The sequence below is a fragment of the Polypterus senegalus genome, chromosome 3 (genome assembly GCF_016835505.1).
Source record: "Polypterus senegalus isolate Bchr_013 chromosome 3, ASM1683550v1, whole genome shotgun sequence".
Classification (NCBI taxonomy): domain Eukaryota; kingdom Metazoa; phylum Chordata; class Cladistia; order Polypteriformes; family Polypteridae; genus Polypterus; species Polypterus senegalus.
The window spans coordinates 125,585,141-125,607,656 of NC_053156.1; the positions used below are offsets into that span (position 1 = coordinate 125,585,141).

The window sequence follows — 22,516 nt, forward strand, 5'->3', positions numbered from 1 at the left end:
TGTTTTACACACTACATACAGCAATTCACATCTGCGACAAACATGCGTCTTCTTAGATGCTCCTGCACTTTGTACACACACCCCTCCCACCTCGCTACTACCGTGGTCGGGTGTCTTGGTGGATTATATATGGAAAGGCAGCCAAAGAGGATTGACAGATTGATAGCTCTTTCTCGATTCTGTGGGTGGTGGTGCATGGCAGTTCTTAGTTGGTGGAGCGATTTGGCTGGTTATTTCCAAAAACGTACGAGACTCCCGCCTGCCAAATAGTTACACGACCCAACAGCGGTCGGCGTCCAAATTCTTAGAGGGACAAGTGGCTTTCAGCCACATGAGATTGAGCATTAACAGGTCTTTGATGCACTTGTATGTCCGGTACTGCACGCGCGCTACACTGAATGGATCAACGTGTGTCTACCCGGCGCAGGGAGGCGTAGGTAAGCCGTTGAACCACATTCGTGATGGAGACCGTGGCTTGCAATTGTTCCCCACGAACGAGAAATTCCCAGTACGTGCGGGTCATACGCTCACACTGGTTCCGTCCCTACCCTTTGTAAATGTTCGTGTGACTTGGTGGATTATATATGAAAAAGCAGCCGGAACCGCAAAGAACAATGAAAATTCAACGTGGAAACCGACTGAGGCGGTGTTTGAAAAATTAACAGTCAACGTGACTCACAGGTGCGTGTGGACTGTACACAGACGAAAGCGACTCAGGTAGGGAGTTGGGGGCAGGCACATAAGCGGGCAGTGCGTACTGAACGAGCGCCTTTCAACCCCGTCCTTCGCTTTGGAAGGAGAAAGAGCGATGGCGCTCCTTTCGGTTTTCAGTCACGGATAATTGTATGTTGGTTCGTAGCGTGCATTGTTGCAATGTTACTTTTCTTGTTGGTTTATTAAATTACAGATTTTTCAAATGTTTATTTTTTCCTCTGTGCTTAAAAATCATTTAAAAAGCGGCCTGATTATGCGGCGTATGCTACGCCGCGGGTTGGCTAGTTACTCTTATTTGTTCACATCAGGCCAGTTTACTAAAGCAATGTACATTATTATTATATGTCTTAAAGTGCAGAAGTTCACCTTTCATTTTAATTTAACTATGGTACACATATGCTATAGTGTTGAGAATTGTACCAGATTTTTATGTTCCATTTCCCTCTTTAATGGTAGTTATAAGAACTAGGACAACTATCTACTAAGTGATTCGCATTGGTCAGTTTCTTCTAGTTGCATTCATTGCATGTGGAAGCCATTAATGTGGAGAATTGGACTCAGTCATTATTTTTTCCTGTTGGTTTCATTATCCCTAAACCAATATGACTACAAGACAAAAATGTAAAAAGGGAAGCACTTTATCTATATCATGCAATAGAAACTGAACCTATCAAGTCATTACATTGGCAAAGTGGTTAACACCCCATTACTCAAGCGAGTTAGGGTCAAACCACGGCCCACATACAGTCAATGTTGCATATACACCCCCGTACCTATGGGAATGTTCCACTTATAGTCTGCTATATGCCTATACATTTTAGACACTAACTTGCTGCTGTCTTTTACTGGTCAGAAGTAGTCTTTTAAAGAAATATTATCAATCCCCAAACAATGTGATATCATCTTCAGCTTCTTTATATCATGTGACACTACAGCTTAATAGTCTGTAGCTGTGTGTAGATTTTAAAATGAAATAGGAAAACTACAGGCTGACTGATTTCTAGGGAAACTGTAAAGGCAGCTGTTACAGCCCAGTTCTGAAAAATAATTGAGGATATTAAGCCTGGATTTTTGTTAATATTTTACTGTTAATAATGACCCTGTTTATTCAGTCATACTTGGTTATAATTTCAGTTCTGATCTGCTGTAGAGAACTAGACAGTTACATTTATCTAGGTCACTTTTTGTTGTGGATGACTATTGGATGTAGCACATCTCTGGTAAAAATTCTATCCACAATCTCAGAAAGGTCTCCCACATCTGCTCCATAAAACCCCCTACCGCTACTACTGTATTTACTTCTTTCTGGGTTGAGTTTAGAGGTGACTTGCTGAATCTCCTTAGTTCTGTCTACCTCCCCAGCTCCACAATGTACTCAAAATGGATGAACATCATTGCCTATGGGATTAGTGCTACTGAACAGTGTGCACCTCAGGGTAGTCTGAACCTACGCTAAACCATGACTTCTTTGTCTCCATGTTTTTGGACAGGAGTCTTCTCCTGTGCTGTTTATGGAGTGCAAAATATTTCTTTAAGGGACTACACCATGCAAAATGATAGTATGTAGAAATTAAAAAAAAAAATAAAAAACTATGTGTTGTTTTGGAGTTTGCATGTTCTCCCCGTGTCTGCGTGGGTTTCCTCCGGCGCTCGGTTTCCTCCCACAATCCAAAGACATGCAGGTTAGGTGGATTGGTGATTCTAAATTGGCCCTAGTGTGTGCTTGGTGTGTGGGTGTGTTTGTGTGTGTCCTGCGGTGGGTTGGCACCCTGCCCAGGATTGGTTCCTGCCTTGTGCCCTGTGTTGGCTGGGATTGGCTCCAGCAGACCCCCGTGACCCTATTCGGATTCAGCGGGTTAGACAATGGATGGATGGATGGATGTGTTGTTTTTATCTCCTGTTTTCAACAGATGTTCTTATATAATAGGCTTGAATTGTGAATTGTAAAATGAACTCAAGATTTTGAACTGAAGGTAGGATTGAGAGGAGGGGCAGGTCATCTCATTGTAGGAAATGGCTCGATAAACATTCAAAATCAGTTTTCTGAGTTTTCTCATATAGCTTTCTTATTATCTGAAGTAGACTAAATTATCTTATCTTATTATCTTTAGCTCTACACTTGATTTTACCCAATTAATACATTTTAGCTATTTCTACTTCCCTCGGTAGCCTTCAACAGTATCAGAAAGTTTGTGACTAACCCTAAATTAAAACTTTCTTAAACCGTCACCTGTATAACTTTGTTACTTACCTTTAGTTCAGATTATCCCAATTACCGCCTTGAATGCTACATCTTACTATACACAAATTTAAAAAAAAAATCAACAAAAAACTTCCAAATTACATTTACAAATTCTTGGGTTTCTGTTTCTAAACTCAAGCCCATTTTGTAATAAGAATTTACATGAATAACTAGCATAACACATACCCACTACCTAGCGTTTGTCACAGCTTCTTTGTTAACATAATGCCCTCTTGGGTGATGTGAAAACACATTTCAATAAGCTTTACTTATGTGCAAAACAAGCAAATGCCACACCATGCTGTAAAACACTCCCGTTCAGCAACCAAAAAATACAAATTTTATTGCAAAACACATAAAGAGATTGGAAATATGGTGAACCTCTCTAATGCAAAGTTGGCAAGGATCAACAGAATAAGTAGACACAGAACAACAGGATAGAGCACTGATTGGGCACTGAGAATTAAGAATAAAAATGCTAAAAATAATGTGATGCCCAGCATTATGATGTCTAAATAAAACTCCATGCTTTATTGATGATGATTTACCTTAGAAAACTATACCTCTTCTCAGATTGTTCCAAAACATTATATAAAGGAAAATTAAAAAACAATAGAAGAGTACGTTAGAGCAAAGATGAATGCTAAATGAAAATGAGAGACTTCAGAGATACGTGTAGCAAATGTATCCATATTTACTGTAGTGTTACTTACATCTGTGCCCTCTTATCTAATGCTAGCAGCTTTTAAGGTAATAACAGATGGTACGGTTTTATTTATCCAAGGAAAAAAAAGTCTCCAGTATGCTTGTTAGCTGAAAAAGCTAATTTTCTAGAGTTATAATAGCACATTAATGTCTACTTAAACATCTTTAACTTTGGTTATCAAAAAGAATTACTTTTGAGGAAAAAGGAAAACTTTTCAAGTGTCTGCATCCAAAATGCAGTAAGCACTTGCTAATTCAATTGAAGTACTAAGCACAAAACTCATTGACCAGCTGTCAGCTTTGCCCTTTAAACATTGAAGGGAAGCATGTGATTCAAATGATGCAAGGGTCAGCAACAAACACTGGGGGTTATTTTCTTCATTTCCTGCACAGTAATTAAATCTACCTTCTGAATCCAAGATGGCGTAATAAACACTAACATGTGAATGACTATTACTTATGCTAAAAATAGTCCTCTCAGCTTTTTTTTTGTTGTTTTTTTTACTATTGCTAAACATGGCAATGACAGAGATGAAACACAGGCTGGCAAAATACATTATGAAACTTTTTTGTATTTTATAAACCAAGTGACTTTTCAGTAAAACATTTAACTAAATTCAAAGATAGCCCTGCTGGCACAATCACATATCTATTACTGCCAGACTAAAACCATTTTAGAGTTGCTAATTAATCTAACAAACAAAACTAGAGCATCCAGATAAAACACAGCACATTCACAGACTAGGAAAGGATATGAACCCTGGTCTGAGTAGCAGCACTACCCACTTAATGACTATGCCACAAAAAGTCTTACAGACTAAACCCATGGATTAAACATGTTCTCTTGCAATAAAATAAAAATAAAGTGACTACAACTTAAACATGTAATGTGTGATATGGTGGCAATGCATTTCCTAGAGGGACCATAGGTTACACAATCAAATATCTACTGAATTACAGCATATTTAACAGCTCCAGCTGTTTGAAGAAAAATACTTTAATTGAACCAGTTACTTTTTATAATTAGGAAACCTAACCTTTTAAATGGACAGTAAAAGCTATATTTTCAAATGTAGCATGAATAGTGCTGCCAGCTTTCCACATTACTTACTTGTTAAATACAAAGTCTCTCCAACATCTGTAAATTATATTTTCCAATTTTATTTAAATTACTTATTTCAAATATTTTACCATCCTGCTTTACAGAAAATGAATGCTGCTTAAAAAATACAGCATTGCTAGAAAGGCAGTTATGCAACATTTCGTCTCTTTTAGTTTCTTTCTTGAAATTTTATTTTCAAAAAGCAAAATGTTTCAATGACATACTACACAATCAAATGAATTATAAGAGTAACAAATACGACAATTTACTTAAAAATTAATCCAGAGAAAACACAAAAGAAAACAGAAATAAAAACTAAAACAAAAATAATATTCAACCACCAACAAAAAGAGAAGACAGACACAAGCAGAAAAACCTTATCTAACTTTTTTTTTTTTTTTTTAAATATAGTATAGCAGAATGATTAAGAGCATAAAAGAGTCAATTACAGGCTGAGCATGTTTATTCTAAAATAATATTAATGAAGCAGTGGAACATGTGGGCCTCTGGTCCTCAAATAAATAGGAGTGGAAAACATAGACAGATGGGGTGTAATGCCAAGTCCAAAACAAAAGAAATGTTTTACTGAGAAAAAAGTACTGGAAATCACAAAGATGTTTTTCTTCTTCATCTTGAGTTATTTTTTAAACGCACAGGCATAAGTATTGTGAGCATCACCAAAATCCTGTTGTTTTCTAAGAAAATGTTATGTCTTTATTTTCAAGCTTTGAAAGTCTTTTCTTTCTTTGTCTATGTGTTGTTGATTGGGGAGTTGGGGAATTTATTAACAGAGAGATTTACAATAGAGGGTCCCATGTAGTGGTAGATCAACACTAAATTTTGACTTAGATGTCGATTCCAGCTTTTGGACCTCATTACCAGTATCAAAATAGTACTGAAGCAAATAACAGGTAACTCCTCATATTCCCACCATAAAACAGTATTCCATCTGTCCAAACAGGCTTTTCATGAGCAGGGTAGCAAGGCAGCTAGTGCCTATCCTTGCAAGCGTAGAATCCAAGAGTTCTTTTTAACAGATCACTTAACAGAGAATAAAACAAACACAAAAAAGCGAATTTATTAAGATAAAACTGTAAGCACTATCTGGATTTTATACAGGAGATGGAATAAAAGTTTTAGAAGTTTTAAGCAGTTTGAAATGTTTAACTCTTACCAACTGGCACCTTGCTGAATGCCTACTACTTATCTCAATGTTTTCATATACTGTACTGTATTCTGGCATACAGTTCTCAGTGGTCTAACAAACATGTTTTTCACAATAACAGCAGATGTACATTTATCAGACTACTTTCATACAGTAATACAAGAAGGAATTCTTCATCTGCAAAACACATTAAACTTAATTCAAAATGTTCTTTGCACCTCTGCTACATATCTGGAATCAATGTATGCCTTAACATTGGACATAAAATGTGCCACAGAAGAGTTGTTCAATGCCACTGAAACTGCATTTTGCAGTTGGGATATTGATCTGGTCAGTTAAGTAGCAGAGGGGGTTCTGAAGCTTCAGCTTCAGCTGCTTTGTTGTTAATGTAATGAACAGCAGGTGCACTATAGGAGCAACAATGAGACAAATCATTCCTGTTTTCAGAGTCAATAGGTGGAGGCACTGACATTTTTCCCTCCTCATCTATTCTGTTTTTTCACTAATCTTGCATTTGGCTACGGTTAGTGTCACTACTGGTAGCATAAGGCAATATCTGGACCCTACAGAGGTTGCACAGGTAGTCCAACTTCTCCAGGATGGCACATCAATATATGCCATTGCTAGAATGTTTGCTGTGTCACCCAGCATAGTCTCGAGGGCATGGAGGAGATTCCAGGAGACAGGCAGTCACTCTAGGAAAGCTGGACAGGGCCGTAGAAGGTCCTTAACCCATCAGCAGGACCGGTATTTGCTCCTTTGAGCAAGGAGGAACAGGATGAGCACTGCCAGAGCCCTACAAATTGACTTCCAGCAGGCCACTGGTGTGAATGTCTCTGACCAAACAATCAGAAACAGAATACCAGAATTGGCAGGTCCACCACTGGTGCCCTGTGTTTTTCACAGATGAGAGCAGGTTCACCTTGAGTAAATGTGACAGGTGTGAAAATGTCTGGAGAAGCCGTGGAGAACGTTATGCTGCCTGTAACATCGTTCAGCAAGACCGATTTGATGGTGGGTCAGTGATAGTCTGGGGAGGCATATCCATGGAGGGACACACAGATCTCTACAGGTTAGACAATGGCACCTTGACTGCCATTAGGTATCAGGATAAAATCTTTGGACCTATTGTCACACCCTATGCTGGTGCATGACAATACCCGGCCTCATGTCGCGAGAGTATGCAGGCAGTTCCTGGAGGATGAAGGAATTGATACCACTGACAGGCCCCCACACTCGCCTGACCTAAATCCAGTATAACACCCTGGGACATTATGTTTCAGTCCATCCGATGCCGCCAAGTTGCACCTCAGACTGTCCAGGAGCTCAGTGATGCCTTGGTCCAGATCTGGGAGGAGATCCCCAAGGACACCATCTGTCATCTCATTAGGAGCATGCCCTGGCATTGTCAGGCATGCATACAAGCATGTGGTGGCCATACAAACTACCGAGTACGATTTTGAGTTGCTGCAATGAAATTTCTGCAAAATGGACTATCCTGCTGCATCATTTATTTATTTTTTATATATATATATATATATATATATATATATATATATATATATACATATATATATATATATATATATATATACATATATACACACATATATATATATACATATATATACATATACACATACATACACACACACATACACAGTAGAGTCTCGCTTATCCGGCATAAACAGGCCGGCAGAACGTCGGATAAGCTAAAATGCTGGATAATGGCTGGTGTTAAGAAAAAGCCTATTAAACGTCAAACTATGTTATAATTTTACAAATTATGAACCTAATAATCATGTTTTACAACAAAACAACAGAATAAATTAACTGAAAAAATGAACTTACAGTTACAGAATTGTCTGGAGTTTAAAAAGTTCAGTCCTGTGATGATTTAAAGACATTTTTGATCGTAATCTGCTTTCCTGACGAGTGCCGTTTCATCGCTGTCAAGTCTCGGCATCTTTGCAGCATCATTATCTTGATTCCTGTAGCTTCTTCTTGTTGCTCAATGTAATTAATTGCAGTTTCGGGAGCCTTAACTCCGTCACTCATATAGTCAACATCCGTATGAGCGCATACTGTTTACTACAGCATTGTGACTGCGTGTGTGTGTGTGTTTGTGCTGTGACGTACAAGTCCCCGTCTTGAACCTGAAAACTCGAAGCCGAGTCTCAGTAATTTTAGCAACACCAGCTTTATTCAGCTTGAAACAGCAACAGTGCAGTTATTTATTTTAGCGGGATCTGCCTTTCTCCTATACATAGACACAGCAGTCAGGCAGGGTCGGGGGGAAAGTAACACTGTGCCCTGCACATTTATAATGTTCCTTGTATCACCCATCGATGGCAGGCGCTTATATCATGTTAGCGATCTTTTCGGATTGGCCTTTATGGCGAACTGCTACAGCACTGGGAGACTTTGGGACGCTTTTCCGCGTGTTGTCCCATTGGGTGGAATCTCACAAGAGTTTAGAAACTCACTCACACCAGCCATGATTCTTTTAAAAGGTAAAATGCAGGTTCATTTGCTTTATTTATTTTTACTTTATATTATATATTAAAATCATTTTTATATGAATAGTTTTGGGTTGTGTTGTTTCCATTATTTCTTATGGGGAAATTCGCATTGATATACTGTGAGAGTGCTTTGGACTGCGAGCACATTTCCAGAAAGAATTATGCTCGCAAACCGTGGCTCCACTGTAATTAGCTGCGGTAGAGTCGGGAGCAACAAAAAATAGACTACGCTCACAACTTGCAGTTCTTGTTGCTGATTGATGCATTTTTTTTTTTTTTTGCAGTGGGACATCAGATAATACGGAATGTTGGATAAGCGAAGGTAGAGTAAGCGAGACTCTACTGTGTGTGAGTGTGTGTATATATATATATATATATATATATATATATATATAAATATATATATATATATATAAATATATACAGTGGTGTGAAAAACTATTTGCCCCCTTCCTGATTTCTTATTCTTTTGCATGTTTGTCACTCAAAATGTTTCTGATCATCAAACACATTTAACCATTAGTCAAATATAACACAAGTAAACACAAAATGCAGTTTTTAAATGATGGTTTTTATTATTTAGGAGAAAAAATCCAAACCTACATGGCCCTGTGTGAAAAAGTAATTGCCCCCTGAACCTAATAACTGGTTGGGCCACCCTTAACAGTAATAACTGCAATCAAGCGTTTGCGATAACTTGCAATGAGTCTTTTACAGCGCTCTGAAGGAATTTTGGCCCACTCATCTTTGCATAATTGTTGTAATTCAGCTTTATTTGAGGGTTTTTTTTCTGGGGAAATTAAAATTTTAAACATTTGGGTACGTATTTCGTAACACTTAGGCATGTTCTTCATGTCTCAAGTTGGTATTCAATATTGTTTACAAAATGACGACTGATTTTTCAAAGGGGAAGCACTCTTGTGGTCTTACATAAGTATTTTACCCTACTATTTACATGCTTGGTGATGCGGTCATTTTTTTATCATGCCGACATTACAATGTAATTTGATGCTTTTTCATTATAATCGATAACTTTTATATATTATTGATAAAATTCATTTTTTCTACATAAACATCCGGTCATTCCACCTACAATGCAATTGTTTCCGCCAGATAAAGCTTGTTAGGCAGTTAATCTTTCCTGAAATTTGAGATTTCGCGTAGGTTGTGATATATTGAGGAGTTAAGAAATTTATTGCGTGACATCAATTTTGATTAGAGAATTTTTCATATAAAACAAGTTAGTTTCGCGCTGTCAGGTTATTAAAAATAAAGAAAACATTCTAGCGGTTTCCAAATGTTATGAAATATCAATAAACGTCTTCACTTAGACGCGATTATATTTTTCCTGACAACATCGGTAATATTTACTTCTTTGGAAATGTACCATCTTGCGGAATTTTGAATACGTCATTAGGAATGACCTGCGTAACCCATAATGCACTGCGGTAAGCACGTTGTTCTCGCTATATGCGTGTTGCTGAAACTGAAGCAAGTAGCATCACAGAAGAGAAATGGATCATTTCTTGATTAAAACTGGCACAGCAGGCCCTGAAAAACCTAAGGAAGAGTAGTAAGGCCACTGTGAAAAAAATACGGACACAGTGAAGACAAAAGTTGTTAATCTCTGCACGTTTCTTAAACTGACTTCCTCTTGCAGTGAGAGGCGCCGGCAGCAATCGCCGCAAACTGACTTTGTCATATTCCTGCTCAATGAACATTCAGAATACTAAGATAAATACTTGATATCTTTTTCACGATGATATGCATTAAAGCATGTATTAGTCATGGGGGCACGGTGGCGTGACTCTAGTGCTGCTCCCTTGCATTAAGGGGTCCTCAGGTCTCCATTCAGTGTAGAGAAGTTTATGGCAGGTGTGACGAGGCTCCAAAAAAATCTGTGGGATACCCATTCAAATATCCAGTTAACTGAAATATTGTGTAAATGGGGTCGTGATCTGGAGGTCAGAGACACGAACGCAGAATTCAATGGATGTTTTTCTGAGCGGGCTTTCTTTATTGCATGTATGCTGTGTCTATCTTACGTACTAAACCCCCAGTCCCTATCCTTTGTCTTTCTCCATATAACCAATCACCACACGATAAACATCTTTGTGAAATTAAAACTAGTTATAAACCTAGACCTCAGTTTTCAGAACTTTAAAAAGAATTCACCATGTTTAATTATGCCATCCATTCGGAGGTCTAAGCTTATAACTAGTTTTAATTTCACAAATACGTTTATCGTGTGGTGATTGATTATGTGCAGAAAAAAAAGGATAGGAACTGGGGGTTTAGTACATCAGATAGAGACATGGGTCTAAAAGTGAGAAAAAAGATGGTTCAATGGAAAAAGGGTTTTCTAAAGCTGAACGCTCTGAGGTTGAGCGTTATGCTAGGCTGTTCAATACTGCTTCTTTAGAAGAGTTTGACCCACGACCAGCTGTGGAATTCTGGCTGTCACCTGGCAACAGGCACATCACTCATAAAAAACCTGAAAAGTCATCAGCATTCACTTATGCAGGACCATCAGTCCAGGAACCATGCAGTTCAGCTCAAGCAGAAATGAACAGCATTCAGCCCATGCTGTCCGAGATGGTAAAGATTCTTGGGGGAGTAGATGTTGCAAGACAAAAGCTGAAAAACATGGCAGAAAAGGAATCAGGACAGTGTTCTGTTATGTAACTGTAATATATGAAACAGAACTAGTGTAGCTATAATGAAGGCATTGTTTATTAACCAGTTAAAATAAGGGAATATTTTATATACTGTTCTAGAGCAAGGTGGCAAAATACTATTCCCTGAAATAACTTTTTTCCGTTTTAAAATGGAAGGCAGTTTTGGTATCAATAAAAGAGATCAGAAAAAATAAACTATTTTTCACTTTTGTTATTTGTTTATGGGCAAGTGAATTCAACTGGCGGACAAGTGGATTTTCTAAGTTTACTTGTCCGTGGACAAGTAGAAACAAATTTGATTTCCACACCCCTGAAACTACAGTGCTCAAAAATACAATAAAGGGATTGTAGACACTTACTTACACCATGATTATTTTTATTTATATGTTAATTTTTTTTTACTTTTAGAAATGTAAAGATACAAGTCTCCATGTGCTGGAGTGGCACCATGTCAATAGTTGGCCTTCTGTTTTACACCCAGTGCAAAAACTTCAGGCAATGATAAGCAGAGAGAGACTGCATGGTTCTTTTCAAGATGAACGTTACACATCCCAAGGGAAGACATTTAACAGTCTACAGTAACTGTAGTTGCCTGGTTTTATAAAATCCTAGTTTTCTAATGATCTCAGCTGCCTAGCAAGGATATCTGCAGGCAACACTCTCCAGCTTTAAAAACTAAGCAGGTACAAAATCCAGTACCTCTACAAATTACAATTAAGCTGTCAGGGTACTGTGTGACAATTTTGTTAAGTTGGATTTCTTGTTACAGTTCCTAATTGTATGGCTCTGCTTTCAGTCAAAAACGTCTCCACATAATGAACTGATGTTTCGCTTGCTTGATGATTAGCTGATTAACATAAAAAAGATTTAATATTTGTTTCAAAAGCAGAAATGTTTTTTTACACTTACTTAGCATTTTGAAACAAACAGCAGGCTACACAACTTGCAAATATTCCAGTTTATGGTAACCTATGTCAAATAATAAAATAATATGAAGATTGCATATTTCAAAATATCACAAAGTCGGAAAAATTGCACCTTTTCTAATATTAAAACAGTGGTAAAATTTTACTTTCAACATTATTTCATTGTAAATCCAGCAATTTCTTTAACCAGTTTTCTTCAGTACTGGAATGCACAACCTATTCTGGCAACAGACACAAGGCAGAATGGGAATTAAATCCATCACAAGGCATTTTCACACCAAATTAAACCATACACATCAGTGGGACATGAAAATTCAACACAGAAAACTAGGAATCAAAGTGGGAACAATGTGATCCACTCATCAATTTATTTTCTAAAATAAGTTATGCAACCACTGATTTATGCAGAAGCTATTCCTGCTCTGTTGATCATAAGATAGCAAATGCACACTCAAGACTCACTATGGAAAAAAACATGCAAGCTCCACAAGACAACGATCAGACTTATGTAATCCATGCTCCAAAGGGGTGAGACAAGATCATGAACCACTGTGCAAGCATGCTATGTGATGCTTTGAGTGTTCTATTTAAATCTGATTTTGTTAAACATCCCCCGGTGTACCCCTGCACCTACTGAAATTTTCAACAGATTTCTTGATTAGATGACATTTTCAATATACATAATATCTAAACCAATTTTCATGAAATTCTGAATTTGTGTTGCTATTGGTGCATCTAAAAATATATACAGGCCATGTGTCGTATTGGGGAGGGGTTATAATGAGGAGGGGGCAACACAAAAACCAGTGCAGATGAGAGAACTAGAATTCCCATTAGGTAGCAGCAGTGAACTGGGGCGGACAATGAAAATGTCACCGGTGCACATAGATTTACACTGGCCAAAGCAGGATCTCATCTAAAGTCACACGTAAAACATTTTCTTTTCTGTTGATTTAGGTAAGAATTTATATGTCTTGCTGTATTACAGCTTTTGTTCAAGAGTACGTCTTTTTGTCCCTTCATGGATTGTGTTTAGCCACGTTAAAATTTCCAAAAGGCAGCGCTTCCCTCATTCATTTGTATCTGTGTAACAGCAGATACTTTGACTAGTCTAGATTATATTTAACCTAAAATATCAGCAATTTGAATAATGATTTTTCATTGCAATCAAAGCATTCAGTATACAACAACTATTCATACTCTCAGTTCTTTTGGATTCTTTTAATTTGTTAAAACAGATTCTTCAATTATTACACAATCTACCTTTTATAAGCGGTCATTTCATAAAGAGTCAAGAAAGGAGACGTTACTTTTTTGGTGACATTTGAACCTTGCTGTTTATATCATGAAGTTGCTGTTTTAAAAAACAAATTTACAAAGAAATCAAAAGAACATAAAATAAAGTGTTCAGAGGGTGATAATTCACTCAGGAAAATTTAAAAGAAAAAGAAGAAACACACTATTCAGTTTTTCTAAGGGCAAAATCAAGCTTTTTTGGTGTAAGAACATGATCATATATTTTAGCAAGGTTTGAATTTATTTACTGAAAAGATTCCCTCAAAGCTTCAGATACAGAATATACAGAATTTACAAGGTATTAGGGATAAACTGATCGATCAGCTGCTGATCTAAATTGGCCGATTTTCTCTAAAAAAGGCTTGATCAATGATCGGTAAATTAGCCAGTTACACAAACCGATATTTTCAGCCCCTGTTTTTATAAGCATTATGGTAATCTAGCTGTAGTGCTTTTTTATGCAAGGTAATATGGTAGTTAAGCCAGAGGTAGCAAACTTCCTACAGTGTAAACAAAGAGCAGTGAGTGGAAGCTTTTTTATTAGAGAGTGAGAGACGATTTGAATTTTATCCTTTACTTTAAGAAAGTGGAGTAATAATACGATAAAAAGGAATCAGAGACCATCTGAATTCATTAAAGTTGCATTTCTTGCTTTTTTATTTTGTCCTTTAAAATTAAAACAGACACCATTTGAATTTGGTCAGAGAGATATTTAGTGTGCAGCAGCCTTCATTTTTAATTGGAAACAAAATCAGATAAAGATGAACTTGAATTGCCACTTAGTAAATAATAGGCTTTTTAAAGATTGGTACTGTGTTTATTATTTGTTGCTGTGTGTCATACAGCATACGTTTTGGTAAGGAACAAGTACTGAATAATTAAAATGCTAATCCAAATTTATAATTACACCTCAAGAATTATGTATGTCTGGTAGATACGCTGCTCAAAATAAATATACTTGTATAAATGTAGTATTTGTATATTTTAACAGGAAAAAGTTTTTTTATTGCAATTAATGATTAAAAATGGCTAAAAAATGCAAGTGTGTGTATATTTACATTTAAGCAATATTTAACTGCCAATATCATTTAATTGATTGCGTGATTATATATATATATTTTTGTTAGAAAAATAGCTAAAACTACTTTTTTAATTTAATTTTATTTCAGATAAGTACATTACAAAAAATAATTTGAGAGCTTGTAATTATGAGAAGAATTTTACTTTATTTTATGCCATATGTTATGTGGGGAAATATTTTTTTATATATTTTATTAAAGTTTGTATTGTAAATACATTTTATCTATTGTAGTAATTTTATGGTCACTGAACAAGAAAACCTTCAGAATTTAATGTTAATAACAAAGAACAGTTAACACCTGTGGTCTATAGTTTAATTATAAAAAATACCAAAGCTAGCACTTTAATTTTGGACAGAACACTTCTATACGTCTGGTTATGCAGGAGCTTAGTGTAAAAATATTTAAAGGGACAAAGGAAAAAATAATCGAAATTGGAAGCTGTCGATCAAGTAACAGGAAATCAGTGATCAGTATCAGCTTTAAAAAACCTGATTGGATCATCTCAACAAGGTAGATTACAAAACATAAAAATATACTGTAGATGATGAGATGTCACAACAGCTTAAGTCTCAATATAAAATAAGCTACCATAATCGGTTTTACAACTGAAGGTGCATTGGATTGCTGAAAGTTGGCTCCAAGATCATAACCAAGTTTATCAAGGCTATTTTCTAATTCTAATTTAATCAAAGATTTTGATTCTTCTTTGGGCAGTTTTCACATTCTCACCATATATTCATTTTATAAAAAAAACATGCAGGACAAGTTGATTGCCATCTTGAAATTGGGCCAATGTGAATGAATATTTGTGCAATAGTTTGCGTTTCAGTAAGTTAACTAAATCCCATTCAGTGTTGGGTCCAGCTTTGCACACAATGAAATAAAATAAAAATTACTTGACTCTAATAATTAAACAAGTCAAACTGTATTAAGAGAAATGAACTTTGTCTAATAATTAGTTTCATATTTTTGTTTGTGAAAAGATGAGCAAATGTGATCAATTATGAGGTGAACATGAGAAGATAATACAGACCACGGATAGCATCTGTTCTACCACATTAATAATAAACACTGCAAAAAATATCTTATGTATAAAATGACATTCTACTGAAGCATAAAAGAAACCACATGCATATTTAAAGCACAGTTAAAAACTCTTACTGGCACAGATTTAACAAAACTAAAGTGCATATTAAAATGACAAATATTTAATGAATGAAATGACTTTCACTTAGCACCTAAAAATGAAAAGAATGCTAAAAAGAACTAATGACAACCAATTCCAATATTTTTTTTGTTTCGTGAAAAGTGTTTAATTCAGGGTGATAAATCACGTAACTGCTTTAAATTAACAAACATTAGCAACTGTGATTAAAACAATACTATTATATTTTATTATTTGGTTCTATCTATCAGTTAACTGGTACTGCATGTGACCTCCAGCCTGGTCTCTGCCCTAAATTCTGATGGCTCCTCAAGACCCTGAACTGGATTATGTGGGTTCAATAAATGGAAAGCTGGATGTGCAAGTATCATTGACTGGTACTCTGACCAGCGTTGGTTTCTGTTTAGCACCTGATGCTACTAAAAAAGGCTTTGGCAACCTGAACAAGTATATTAGGAAAAAAATAATTATTTGGATAAATTAAATTAGGTGAAAGCATGACATGATGACGTCTAAACAGTTTATATTTATGTGCATTGATTTTCTCACACTACAAAAAGAAAATCTTAATTTAAGAAATAACGATTAAAGGCTGGTGATTCTGTTATGCTCCGTATCTTGAAAAGGGTGTTAGTTATTACCAGTATTAGTGAGAGCATTCTAAATACAAGCAATATGTCACGTCGGATTATGATGCAGAAAATCGCAAAAAAAAGGAATGAACAAAAAACAACGTGACGTTTGTAACGGAGCAGGCTGATACTTTGCCACGCGCTACACAAACAGTCCATTGAGGGCCCACCATTCACTAGTGGACTGCCGTTCTTGAACCCACTCCCAAATGGGACTAGCAGTCAAGGATGAAAATACATGGCACTTGTGGTGGGTGTTACAAAGCTTTTCCAGATGAGAACAAATCGCCTAATATTTTATTGGTAAATATAAACGAATGAACGTGGAAAATTCATGTTTCACGATTTGGAAAATGAGGAAAAGGATGTATACAATTTTAACTTCGCCATGAAGACTCCATCTCCTCAACGGGTGTGTCAATAGAAAATATATGAAGGAAAAGAACGCGCTAGAGGTGACTAGCACGCCTTCATTTGAAAGGGGCGTTTTCCAAATCAACGTGTACAAATAATATGAATTGCTAGTGGTCTGGATAACTACTATTTTAGACTTTTCCCACCTGAGTGACACCGTTTTTGTGGGTTCCCTCTGCCTGGTGGGACGATCGCCTTAGCTTAAACCCAGTTGAGGACGTGTCGGGCGGCGCCGCGACTCACCTTAAGACGGATTTCGTAGGTGGTGAAACGGCCTCGACCGACCCCCACGGTTTGAGGATTTGCCACGTCGATCTCCAAGAAGTTGCTAGGCGGCCCATATGCATCGCTCAAATTCTGAGGCTTAGACAGCAGCCTCCTTGTGTCGGCTACGGCCTCAGCCATCTCTCTTACCCTCTGCCTTGCTGCTTCCGATCAGCTGAACTGCAGCTGACAGACCGCGAAGCACCAATGTGACGGCTACATCTCGGAGGGCGATGGGAGTTGTAGTTCTTCGTTTCATGTCTCGTGTTTAATCTCAAAAGTAAGCAATATAGTAGCATTCTTAGCTTTAAGCCCAGTGAAATTTCTGTATGTACTTAAGTGTTGTTCTTTTAAAGAGTGTACGTTTCCTCATAACAACACGTATATTTCCTTCAATAGTAAATAGGGTTAAAACTAAAGTGCAATTGACATTTATTTGTTTCTCTGTATATAGAGACCTCTACAAAGAACTTCAACAGGGCCCTTATAAGACCTACAATCTAAATCAATATGCGGATGCGTCTGGCCTTGTTTGAGTAAAGTTAAGGGTGTTCGAGTTTCACCTTTTACCTCGGGTTTATGCAATATGACAATCTACTGGTCACTTACCTGTCTATCTCACAAGTGATACAGAATCTCAGCCAACAGACTATGGGAGGTGGGATCCCCATAAATACTTAAGTAAAGAGAGCAGTTAGTCTTCTGAGGAGGGTCACTGAGATTTCATCTTGTGGACTATTGATTGTGCTCCTTTCTGGCACACAGTTTGGAACTACTGTGGCTGAATTCATTCCGTCTCAAAGGCAGTGTGTACGTACAGCAACACGTAAGTATTTCTTTCCACATCTGTTATTACTTCTAATTATTAGCCATCAATTAATGTGTAATGATTAATAATGTACTTATTGTTTATACTTAGTAATTAAGAGATGCAATACTAATTACTTTATTGGCTTTTGTTAGTTTCAAGTAATACTTACAATGTAACTCCATTTCAGTTATATACCGTAATTATTCACTTGATATACATTTTCTAATTACTGGTTTACTGATTCAGTTCTTCTAAGATTATAGTAGTGCCACCAGCTAAAGGAGTATTCAACCCAAAAATGATTATTTTTTTTATCTGTTACTTAACCCCTGTTGTTTGTGGTAACGGATAAGCACATTTTTAATGTTGTGTTTTTATGGGGGAAAGAGATACATTTTCTGACAAAATAAGGTACAAGGGATCCGTTTCTAAACAAAAGGTAAAAAATATTAAAATGTCCATGAAAAATCTGTTTTCTTATGTTACATAATCCAAATGTCACATATTTAACTGAATGTTTAAAACGTATCAAAGACATATATTTTGCTAAAATATTGTTAAATAAACAGCTTCTGTAGAATCCACTCATTGTCATGAACTATTGAGTTCTTCCAAACAAAGTCCCATAAACTGTTTCAAAAATCATCATAAGTGAAATGGTCCTTCAGCTTGTAAAACAAAAACAACAAATAAAAAACCTTTATAACAATTAAAGTTTTTATAGACCAAAATACTCTATAGCAAAAAATACTCCAAGAAGCACAAAAAGCACAATAGGGATTCCCTTCAAAAAAGCCAATCCAGTGAAAAACAAGTGCTAAATACACAGTTCCCAAAGAAATACAAAATAAGTCAAAATCTAGCATAAAGCAATCATCAAAAGAAAACTCACCAGAAACCAGCATGTACACATCATGTGCTGCAAGGGACTATGTTTTGCTCATCCTTTATAGGGTTAAAAGCAGTCTCTTGTAGGAGATCGACAGGTGGCCCCACCTCTTGGGGAACCACCCACAAACTATATGGAACATAACAGGATAATGGACACGTAGAAAGTGAATAATACACAAAATAATACAAATTAATCAACATAAATAACAAGATGAACACAAAGAAATTAAGCAATCATGAATAAAAAAAGGAATCGGAACACCAGCCAGAAAAGGAACACTAGCCAAAACATAACACAAACAGCTGGGGAGCGTGCTCAGACAAGAACTGTCTTTTGAATTAAATAAGCCCCCAACTCCCCTCCCTCAGGAATCCATCCCAGTAACAGTTCATTCATTGGTTACCTTACACGTCATGTCAAATCAATATTGCAGAGCGTTAAAAAAGTGAGTAAAAAATCGAAACATGGAAAATCTGTAATATATTTCTGCATATCTGAGATGCTTCATGTAAATATTAATTGTGACCAAATTCTTGATATTGGCTTTTAATAATTATTCAGTATTTACTGTATTTATGTAATAGTAAGACAATATGCACCTACTCACTCCTTTTGCTAACTTAATGTTAGTTGATTTACTTCTAGAACCATACACCAATGCGAATTAAATATATCATATATGAAGCCAAGCATGATCACATAAATATTGCTAAGAGTGTTTTACCTTGTGTGCAGTTTTTTCTTTTTTTATTTCAGGACTCACTTTTCTGACTACATGGTCTATAATATTATTATAATTACTCAGGTATAAAAATTTACTATCAGCTCTTTTGTTTTTAATGTTGCATTTGCTGAGTGGTAACATGAGTTGTTATGATACAATCATTTTGTAACAGAACTGCAGTTGGTTTTAGTAGTTGATAGCCTACAGTAATGCCTATGCTGATAAAGGAAAGACACCGGAAGAAATTGTTCAGTTTAAATTAAAGAATTATATCATGCACAATCTCAAACAATGGCACATATTTGCTGACAGAGAACTCTAAAAAATGTGAGCAATTACCATCGTATTGTAATCTATTACAATAAAGTAGCTGTTTTAAGTCTTCTGGTCAATGCACTTATTGTAGTTGATGTCAACATCAATAAATACTTCCTTCATTTTCAGTTCATCTTTCTCTGAACACTTGATCAACAACAATCTGATATACCATGTGATTTAAAGCAGGTAACAACATATCATTTGTGTGAGCAATTCAGATGTATAACAGGCAAGATTAAAGGTTAAAGATTTAAGATACTTTGAGGAAAGAGTAGGACCTTGGTGTCCATGCACCAGTATCAACAGAATTACAAGTAGAGAAATTCTTATCCTATTGTTCCTTCTTTTGCACCAAGTCACAACCACTAGTGAATCTACAGCACATGTTTAGGTGAAAAATAATTTTGACTCAGAACATCCAAACCTCACACAAAAGATACCCCTGTTGAGTACTGAACCAGGTCACTGTGGTGAGATTGCAAGTATGTGAACACAGCCCTCATTCTGCAAATACAAGGATGAAATGATTTGCAGCAGACTAGGAACTCCATATTTTTAAACACTAGTCATAAGACACAAGAGAGTATAAGGTCTTCAGCTTTAGCCTATTCAACAAAGCAAATAAATACAGGGTTTGTAAAATTCATGACCCCTGAAATGTATGTGCAAAGATGCACACATCCATTCACCAGGTTGTGAATCTATGTGACAACATTCACAGTTGTGAGATGAAGAGGACCTGAGTAGAGAAACTCCATTGGGCAGATTATTTAAACTCTACAAAGATGGCATTCAGTCCAGAACAGCTACTTTTTACTCTTTACCTTAAAACCCAATAATTCAAAGTCTATATTGCAAACAGAAAATCCTGTGCAAATGTTAGTGTGTAGGCCAATGTAAGTACACTGACGGTACAAATGAATCACTTAATCATAGTGTAGCATCCTAATCCAATCCCCCCCCACACACACACACATTATATATATATATATATATATATATATATATATATATATATATATATATATATATATATATATATATAATGTGTGTGTGTGTAATATAATGCAGGCATGAAACCAAAGTACAGTAAGTAATTTTGTGTCACAACAGATGTGAAAACAGGAGAATGTTGGTTTAATGGCCATCTACCCATCCATATTCTTAATTCATTTTGTAATTTACAGGGCAACTAGAACCGCAGAGTCTATAAAGATTGCCAGGGCACAGTGATGCAGATTAAGACCTTTTACAGTCATCACTTAACTTAAGAACTTCTGAAATAAATTATGCAAGCTTGAAAGTGTATGGAAAGTTGGATCAAAATTAAATGCACGTCTTTATAAAGTGGAAGGAACATGTGCTAAAGACATGAGGAGGACATGCAAACACCACTCAGACAGTGTATATGTGGTAATTTTACTTCTGTTCTGTTGTGACAGCACTTCTGAAAATTTCACTACGTTACAGGCCTGTGTAAAATATATTATCAGAAAAGAAACAGTTTTACCGATCAGCCTCTTTTTAGCATCTGTCAGTTTTTCTTTGAAGGATTTTGTGTTCAGATAGCACACGGGGCAACTAATTAGCCAATTGATGCTTACCATTAGGTTTGAAGGTAGTAAGTGCACTCTTAAAAATAAAGGTGCCAAAGTGGTTCTTCAGAGCGACGCCATAAGTGTACAATTCTTATGAAGGATGCAGAATGAACCTTTCTTTATTTAGAACTGTTGTAGCCATGAATAGGTGATTACAGATGTGTGAAATACCATTGGGTATGTGATTTTAAAAGGAATTTTGCTGCATACAATAACAGAGGCTCATTTCAGGAGTGCAGGTTTAAAAGTGTATAGAATGAGGGATCAAAATTAAATGCAAAGCTTTGTAAAATGGAAAAAATCTACAGAGACAACATGAGGAGAACATGCAAGCTCCATTCAGACAGTGACCTATTTGGAAATTTTATTGGTGTTCTCCTGAAACAGCACTTCTGAAACCTGCACCTTTGTACAGAGCCAGTGTAAAATATACAATAAGAAAAGAACAGGTTTTATCAAACAGCCTCTTTTCAGGAGCTGGCAGTTTTGATTTGACTGAAGGATTCTGTGTTCAGGTAGTTCACCTAATAGAGCCAATTGATGCTTACCATAAAGGTTTGAAGGTAGTGAGGACACACTTAAAAATAATGCCAATCTGGTTCTTCAGATCAATGCCACAGAGGAACCATCCATATGAAGGATGCAGAAAGAACCTTTATGTGCAGTATTTAGATCTGGCTCCTAAACTGACATCAATAACAAATCTGCGGTATACCAGTGCCTCTGTGATTTTACAAGGACTCTTGCTGCATACTATAACACAGGTTAAGTTCAGGTTTCCTTGCTTTGTTGTGTCCTGCTTTGCAACCTACAATACATTAAAAATATCGGTTTTCTCTGCATATTAGGAACCTTCCTAAGCCAGAAGAACCGATGCAGTATGTTGGAAACCCTTCCCAGAATTAAATGGTTCTTTGTCAAGCAATGTGTCAACAAGGAATCACACAGCCCATTAAAGTAGTGACATTTTTAAGAGTAGGCAATATAAGGTCGTCTTCCACATTTTTTTTTTCTGTCAGATGATGCAAATTATGTTAATCGAGTACAGCTAAATTCATTAACTCTATCATAAAACAACTATTTCTAACAGACTGTAGCGGTTGTTGAATATACAATAAAACACACATAACAATAAATTGTAGGCAAAGGACCAGTGAGGCGCGCTACCACTTTCCGTGTTTCTGTTCTGCCCTTTCACGAAGTGAGGGAATCCGGAATTCCGCTGTTTCTGAGGTGTTGTTAATAAAGTTTTTGATCTTTTTAAAA

At 36.3% G+C, this 22,516-nt stretch overlaps 1 protein-coding gene across 1 annotated transcript in view; it reads right to left on the reverse strand.

Annotated features, from left to right (window-relative positions):
* Positions 1-17,097, reverse strand: part of snx3 (sorting nexin 3) — a 97,871-nt gene extending 80,774 nt beyond the window's left edge. The window contains exon 1 of the mRNA XM_039747896.1: positions 16,887-17,097. Within this exon, the coding sequence (XP_039603830.1) occupies positions 16,887-17,048 (162 nt within the window). The 5' untranslated portion in view covers positions 17,049-17,097. The remainder of the gene's footprint in view (positions 1-16,886) is intronic.
* Positions 17,098-22,516: the final 5,419 nt, after the last annotated feature.